This window comes from Salvia splendens, chromosome 8 (assembly GCF_004379255.2).
Source record: "Salvia splendens isolate huo1 chromosome 8, SspV2, whole genome shotgun sequence".
NCBI lineage: Eukaryota > Viridiplantae > Streptophyta > Magnoliopsida > Lamiales > Lamiaceae > Salvia > Salvia splendens.
Genome location: NC_056039.1, coordinates 15,647,249 through 15,654,898, shown reverse-complemented (window position 1 = coordinate 15,654,898; position 7,650 = coordinate 15,647,249). Strand labels below are relative to the sequence as shown.

Sequence of the window (7,650 nt, the reverse complement as noted above, 5' to 3'; positions counted from 1 at the left end):
AAATCCTAATTCATGAATTCATACGATTTAGAATTACCGATCTGATTCTCCTAAGAATCAACGATTGCTTGCGCCTTCTCCACGTGATGTTCTTTGTACTTAACCACAGATCTTCTAATCTGTATCCCGAACTCAGAATCTAACCTTTGGCTGGGCAAAGCTCGTCAGAATCAAAAAGACTTGATTAGAGAAGAAGACAAAAAGTCAGTTCTGGAGAGAAGTGAAAAAACACGTTAAATCTGTAGAGAAGAGAACGAAATTTTTAATAAAATTAATTAATTTGTCTTCTATCTAATCTCATTTATATAGAGTTATGATGGGCCACATTAGGGGTCCATGGAGGTTGGAATAGGCCCAAACTTGTTGGACTTTTACTAATTAAATTGAGAATTAATTTGTCTTCTATCTAATCTCATTTATATAGAGTTATGATGAGCCAGATTAGGGATCAATGGAGGTTGGACTAGGCCCAAACTTGTTGGACTTTTACTAATTAAATTGAGCCTCAATTTAATACAAGTCCAACAAAATATTATAATCAGCCACTGTTAAATACTCCCTCCGTCCCGCACTACTCGCACATTTCCTTTTGGGCACGGAGATTAAGGAATGAGTGATAGACAAAGTCAACAATTACGGCTGTAGGTATAAATTGTTACTAAAAATGGAAAGAGTGCAAATAACTTGGGACGCCCAGAAAGGAAATAAGTGCAAGTAGTGCGGGACGGAGGGAGTAATATTGACTGCCCAACCAATCCCAAATTACGAGTAATCCGGGCTTTAACTCTGTAATTTATCATTTTCCGTGTTTAAGTTATAAATATCCATTAATTAATTCAAGTATGTTATTTGACTTTAATTAATTAATACTCTCTATGTCCCTGAAAATTTGTCACATTTAATTTTCTGCACTCATTTTGGAAAAATGATAATAAATAGTTAAAGTGGAGAGATGGTAAAGTAAAACAGAGAATAATATAGAGAAGACTTTCATCTACATTATTCTTTCTCTTATTTTACCATCTCTCCACTTTAGTTATTTATTATCATTTTTCTAAAATGAGTGCAGAAAACGAAATGTGACAAATTTTCAAGGACGAAGGAAGTATCTTTTTCCAAGAGTTGTCTAGTTCAAAATCTTTGTTTATTATTCTGGAATAAATTCCAACCAGCCGGGTTTCTGAGTAATAAAACCTTTTTCGAACACCTCTTAAGGATATTATCAAACTAGACTCACCCAACATACGATTCATTGTAATAACAATACTTGCACCTCTAGATATTGATCACCACTACCCAAGATATCAGGATTCTTGGATTGCGAAAAATCTGCACCATTTGATAAATCAAAGTAGTGCATAATCAATATCGTATGCTCAATTCTATATCAACAATGATTAAGAAATAACAATCACCGAGACCTCGTCTTTTAGTATATAGCAAGAAAGACTTATCTCAACTGTTAGATCCTTGAGTGCTCTACCACACCAGTGTCGTTTATTTCCTAAGGTAAGGAAACATGCGAACTGACACTGCAACCTTTTGCGATAGGTAGCCAAAGCATATCTAGGTTGTGAAATTATGTTTCTCTTCTACAATGAACCGACTGTGTCACCTTCTGTGAGCATTGTTCATGACCAATCTACTTTGCAGAAGAATTAGACTTGTTTGCTTCTTATATATTTAAATGTTCGAGAAACATCTTATAAATGCATAAGCAAACACCAATGCGATAAAATTATTTCTTCTCGCATTGGGTTAAAAGTGGATTGTAGAGTTTATTGTATACAAGCAAGTCTATCCGTGCAACATGCTCGAAATATGATCCAAGCCCCTTAGCTCAAGTGGTTGAGGAGGGAGGCAAGGATACCGCGCCATCCTAGAGGTCACGAGTTCGACCCCTGGGAGGCGCATCTTGGGGATTAATTTCCCCTGGGGGGTTCTTGAGTCCTGGCCTGGACCCAGGCGCTGGGGGAGATAGGTTAACGACGTCCCCTTGATTGGGTTGATAGGTTAACTGATCTGGACTCGTGCTTGGGGAAAGGTTGGCGGACTAGTTCCTTCCCATCCCGACAACGAAGCGCAGCTCGGTGGTAAGACGCTTTACCTCCGACCGTTAGGCCGGGGGTCCGAGTCACTTCGGGCGGTAGATGGGGAACCATCGTCGATCCTCCTTATTAAAAAAAACATGCTCGAAATATGCTTTTCAGTATATCAATCCTAACACTCCATTCGTGCATAATTAGGAATTTTGATTGAGTTTGACTAGTGTTGCCCACGGTTCGAAAACCGCCGGTTCCGGTTTGGTGGAATTCGGAACTGGAACCGGACCGTGAGGCTATTTTACGGTTCCGGTTCGAAAACCGCCGGTTCCGATTCCGGTTCGGAATCGCCAGTTTTCCGGCGGTTTACAAGGTTCCGGTTCTCGAACCGGCGGTTTCGCGGTTTGATTTATTTATTTATTTTTAAAATTTGTAATTTGGACTTATACAATAAATTGGAACAAGACAATGGATAATTTAAATTGAAATTAGACGAATAAGGTGAAAATGATATCAATTTTATTGAATTTGAGTTGTAACGGACAATGATACATTGCAATTTACAATACATATACAAGTATACAAGTATACAACATACAACAATGTAATATAATTTACAAGTGCCGTCGGAACGTAAATAATAAAAATGAGAGTAGCACTTGAATAATTCAAATGGAAGCACAATAGCACAAATGAGAAATTGGAGACAAAGAGAGAGAATTGAGAGATTGAAGAAAGAAACTCTTATTAACACAAGAGTAGGGTGAATGTAAATGAGGATAGAGGGGGGTATTTATAGATAAAAATGGGGGGAAATGGATGAATTTGAATTCAAAATCCGAAAAAAAAATTGAATTTACGGAAAACCGGCGGTTTTGGCGGAAAACCGACGAACCGCCGGTTTCAACGACAAAACCGTCGGTTCGGTCAACAAACCGGATGCCAAAAGCTGTGATATGTCGCCTTGGGTTCCGCACCACCAAAAGCCACCGGTTTGCCGGTTAACCGCCGGTTTCCGATCCAAAAACCGCCGGTTTCAACGCATGAAAAAGCCGCCCCGATTGACGCATTGGTTTCTGCGCCCGAACCGTGAAACCGCCGGTTAACCGGCGGTTCCGAACCGTTCCGAATCGGCGATTCGGTGACGGTTCCGGTTGGAAATTCTTGAACCTGAACCGGACCGTGGTTCGAATTGCGACGATTCCGGTTCGAGGAAATTGCCACGGTTCCGGTTCGCCGGTTAACCACCAGAACCGGTGGGCATCTCTTAGTTTGACACAAGCTTTAAGAAATCCTTCCTCCATCCCAAGTTACTTGAGTCATATTTCATTTTTGGTGTTCCAAGTTACTTGAGTCATTTATTATTTTATCTAAAAATAAAACATCAAATCTCACCTACTATATTCTTTCTTTTATTTTACTTTCTCTTTCTTTATTCTCTTATCCACTTTATTTTATCTTTACTTAACTTATTAAACATCACTTTCTTAATTTTCATGGTAAAAAAATGCCTCAAATTACATGGGACGGAAGGAGTTTAAAGAAAAATAGATGAAAAAGATAGTAAATTTAAGTCTCATTTTTATGTAGAGTTAGTTTTAGAATGAGTTTGTTGAATACAAGGTAATTTTACCTTCTATAGATGAATACTGAGTTTTTAACTGTAGATGGACCAAAATAATAAATCGAGAGGTATAAGACACTGGAAAATTATTCCACTGGTTTGTAATAATAACATTACTACTCCGTATTTCGCTATCGCGATGCTCGACCAACATCAAAATTCGTGGATATTTTTAATAAATGTACATAAATATTAAACATAATTAGAAGTGAATTAAAACATAAGTAAACGGATAATCTTTTTAAAATATTTAAAAAGATTATGTAATTACAATATTAAAGTTAATAAACTAGAACAAATTTGGTCGGTTATTAAATTTCATCTTTTTACCGGAACTTTGGAAGCGGAAGTAGGCGTCTGTTGGTAATGAATAGTTGGGATGGATCGCCTCCACCGTTTCCCTCTCTTTATAATACTCCTCCACCGTTGCTTCCCCTCCACCCCTCTCCCTCCCCCTCCCTTTCACTCCACACTTTCTTCCCGGCTTCAAACATCGTTAAATACTCGATGTTTCCCAGCAACACCGCAGCCGCGAAGAGGCTAGGAAAGAGGAAGGTGAGAGAAGTTGAGACCTTCAATCTTCACTTCGCTTCCACCAGCGCTCCTGCCGACCGCCGCCGCTCTCATGTTCACAAATTACTCAACAACGCCGCCGCCGCCGCGCCACTGTCGTACATGGCCCTGCTGACCGCCAACGAAGATGACGACGACGACGACAACGACGTTACGGACCAGAGCGATCAAATAAATCAAATCATAACTTACCATGTATTCACATGTCTCACCTTTTTAAGCGCAAAGCCCATATTTGATAAGACTGATAACTCATTTAGCAATGGATTTATATTTTAAAAAAAATGAAAAAAACAACATTTTTTTAAAAAATTGAATTCCATTCCTAGATGAGTTATCTACCTTATGGTGTAACTAATCAACGGATTTTGTTTCTGACAGAATGAAAAGCTGAGGCAGTCAGTGGTGGGGATGGTGGAGGAGACGGTGGCGAAGCGGCTGAAGGCGCAGGGGGAGCGCAACGAGGAGCTGGAGAGGCTGGCGGCGATGTACAAGGGGGAGGCGGAGCGGCTGCTGGGGAGGGTGAGGTACCTGGAGCACGCGGTGGTGTCGCTGAGCGAGGGGCTGCAGGAGGCCAACGCAGCGCGCCATTACGCGGAGGCGGTGGAGGAGGAGGGGGAGTCGTCGTTCGAGGACCCTGACCGCGTGGGGCCGGTCAGGCTCGACTGCAAGGTGTGCGAGAGGGAGCTGGCGAACGTGATGGTGTGGCCGTGCCGCCATGTCTGCGTCTGCAAGCGATGCGATGCTGCCGCAAAGTGCTGCCCTGTTTGCCGGATGGTGAAGACAACCAGCGTGGAAGTGTGTCTCCCTCTTGATTGAATTGATTTAAATTGTTTGCGGTTTTGAATTTGTAACGATTGGATATTGGTTTGTATTTTGGTATGTATTGTTACTAATTTACTATAGTACTTCAAAAATTGGCAAGATTTTGGTATGTAATGATTATAAATGCATAAGAAACAATACAAATGTATTGTTACTAATTTACTATAGTACTTATAGTACTTCAAAAATTGGCAAGATTGTAGTATGTAATGATTATAAATGCATAAGAAAAAAATACAAATCTACGAAAATTTAGCATTAGAGAGAACTTTTTAAGCCCACACTCTGAGTCTGGGCTGAAGATCTGATACCTTAATCTCATCTATTTTAGCAGCAACGATGAAGTCATTCAAACTGAGCCCACCTGCACCAGACAAATGATAGTTAGATACTAGCTATAGTATTTGTTGTAAATTCATAATCAAAAGTCCTAATAGTTAGGTACTCCTTCCGTCCGTCGTTTATAGTTCGATTTTAACCTTCCGTCCGTCATTTATAGTTCGATTTTAACTTGGCACGAATTTTCAAATTTGTCTGACTTTATGAAGAAAAATGAGAAAATGAGTTAGTAGACTATAGACTCCACTTTTATATACTGATTTTTTAATAAAATGTGAGTGTGTAATGCGTTAGATGAATGATGGGGTCCATTTACTTAGAATAGAAAAAAAGTAAATGAGACTTTGAATCACATACACCCTAAAATGACAAAATAGAATATTATTTCACAGACGGAGGGAGTATTTGCTATATACTCCATCCGTCCCTAAAATTTTATCACTCGTTTATATTTTCGGCTGTCCTTAAAATTTTGTTACTTGTATTTTTATCATTTTTTACAGACTTCATAATCCATCGAGTGCATCTCTCTATAACAGAGTCCTTTCTTTTAGGACACAAGATTTAAGTAAATACTATTAAACAAAAAGAGGATAAAATAAGAGATAAGATCGTACCAACGGAAGAAGTCCAAAGGCGAGTTCTAACAAGATTTGGCGCCTCAAAACAAAGAAGAGGTAAATGCCCCGTGGATTCGACTTTGCTTTTGATCCGATTGATGAGCTCTTCCCCACACTTTTCATCTCTAACTTTCCACACCCCTTCAAGCTTCAAACCATCTTCCTCATCAACTAGTTTCCATCCAACCACCTTTAATTTCACAAAAGAGTAATTTCACAATCCAATCCTCAGGTGAAGAAAACAGAGAGAGATGGAGGGGAGAGAGAGAGAGAGTGAGACCTTGAAGAGCAGCTTCTTGGCATCGTCAAGGGACAACGGGTGGCGGATGTCGGCGAGGGGAGCGCAGTGCATCTGCGCGAGGGAGAGGGCGGAGGCGTTGGGTATCAAGATCTTGTGCTCGGTGCTGACGTTGCCCTGGACTTTGTCGGCGAAGTTGCTCTCGATCTCGGCGGGGAAAGGGTCCCGTGCGCCGAAGTCGCCGAGGAGGTCGATGTTGCCGCCCTCCGCTCGGAGACGTAGCGGAGCTGAGCGGACGGTGGAGGGGAGGGTGCTACGGGGTCTGGACGGGGAAATTGTGGAGATGGAGAGGAGGGAGGAGAGAGAGAGGAGTGGCGCGGCAGCCATGGGAGGATGAGAGGTGTGGTTTGGTTTGGTAGGGGGATGGATGGGGTTGTTATCTTTGAGGCTATTGTTGTTGTTGTTTATACTTTAATCCACAATCCCAGCCACTAGTTCATTTTAAATACATCACGCCCTGCTTAAACAAGTATCACTATGAAAAATGGAATTAATATATCTATAATAATTCCACGTGTTTAAAATTGACGGTCATTTCATCTCGTATTTCTTCAAAAAGAACGCAAATGTGGTTAATGCATAATTGCAAATTTAGTGATTCATAATTCAGTTTTTAAAAATCATATATTGATTTGTTTTTAATTATTTCATTAAAGTTATAAAGAAAAAGGAACCAATTGAGGTTTTAATTTTTATATAATTCATAGCATTGTTTTGAGATATGATAATATACTACTATGACACAAAATAAATAATGTTAATGGAGAATAAACTAGTGACGGATCGAGGAGATAAAAGTTAAAACTCCTGACATCGAATACAATAAAGAAATAAAAAAACAAATATAAATTAAAAATTAAATCAATATACAAACTGAAAGTTGAAGAAATTAAATTACTATGCAAATCCTGACGAACGTCAACAGGTTCAAATAATCAAATGGTATGTTGATGTAATAGTATGGCCCTTAAATGTGGCCCAACCTGCTCCATCAGTAACCAGCCCAAGATGCAACTTGGGCTTGAGCCCAACTCCTTGAAACCCTTGATACGTGGCAGCATCTTGTGGGGTGTTGAGGCTGAGTCATTTAAATACTCCCAACCCTCTTTTCCCTTACTCACTTTTCGATTCTCCCTCTCTCTCTTCTCTCTGACCTTGAGTAATGATATGAGTAATGATATTAGGGTTTCGATGCATTCTCCTCTTCTGAGATCTCTCTGTGCTGTGAGCTTGAGAGTGTTGATCTCTTCTTCATCTGTTCTGCGTGTGTTTATACACTGAATCAGTGAGTGAGTGGAGTGTTTGGAAACCCCTGGTTTCTGGTCTGGT

The 7,650-nt window shown here is 40.1% G+C and overlaps 2 protein-coding genes across 2 annotated transcripts; one reads left to right on the top strand and one right to left on the bottom strand.

Moving 5' to 3' along the window:
• Positions 1-4,127: 4,127 nt before the first annotated feature.
• LOC121744367 (E3 ubiquitin-protein ligase BOI-like) lies at positions 4,128-5,080 on the top strand. The gene is made up of 2 exons (XM_042137888.1): positions 4,128-4,434; positions 4,621-5,080. Exons 1-2 carry the CDS (start codon positions 4,174-4,176, stop codon positions 5,056-5,058), a joined length of 699 nt encoding a protein of 232 aa, XP_041993822.1. The 5' UTR covers positions 4,128-4,173; the 3' UTR covers positions 5,059-5,080.
• Positions 5,081-5,188: 108 nt separating this feature from the next.
• LOC121743349 (probable pterin-4-alpha-carbinolamine dehydratase, chloroplastic) lies at positions 5,189-6,738 on the bottom strand. The gene is made up of 3 exons (XM_042136636.1): positions 6,304-6,738; positions 6,021-6,213; positions 5,189-5,428 (listed from the first exon to the last, which is right to left on the bottom strand). The coding sequence occupies exons 1-3, from the start codon at positions 6,646-6,648 to the stop codon at positions 5,337-5,339; spliced, it is 630 nt and encodes a 209-aa protein (XP_041992570.1). The 5' UTR covers positions 6,649-6,738; the 3' UTR covers positions 5,189-5,336.
• Between the last annotated feature and the right edge of the window lie 912 nt (positions 6,739-7,650).

Bases quoted from the DNA above. Each gene is read 5' to 3' on its own strand.
- LOC121744367 (XM_042137888.1), top strand. From the start codon at position 4,174: ATGTTTCCCAGCAACACCGCAGCCGCGAAGAGGCTAGGAAAGAGGAAG. The intron at 4,435-4,620 runs GTATTCACATGT...TGTTTCTGACAG, and splicing joins ATCAAATCATAACTTACCAT to AATGAAAAGCTGAGGCAGTC.
- LOC121743349 (XM_042136636.1), bottom strand. From the start codon at position 6,648: ATGGCTGCCGCGCCACTCCTCTCTCTCTCCTCCCTCCTCTCCATCTCC. The intron at 6,214-6,303 runs GTCTCACTCTCT...GTGAAATTAAAG, and splicing joins CCAAGAAGCTGCTCTTCAAG to GTGGTTGGATGGAAACTAGT. The intron at 5,429-6,020 runs GTACGATCTTAT...TGTCTGGTGCAG, and splicing joins CCTTTGGACTTCTTCCGTTG to GTGGGCTCAGTTTGAATGAC.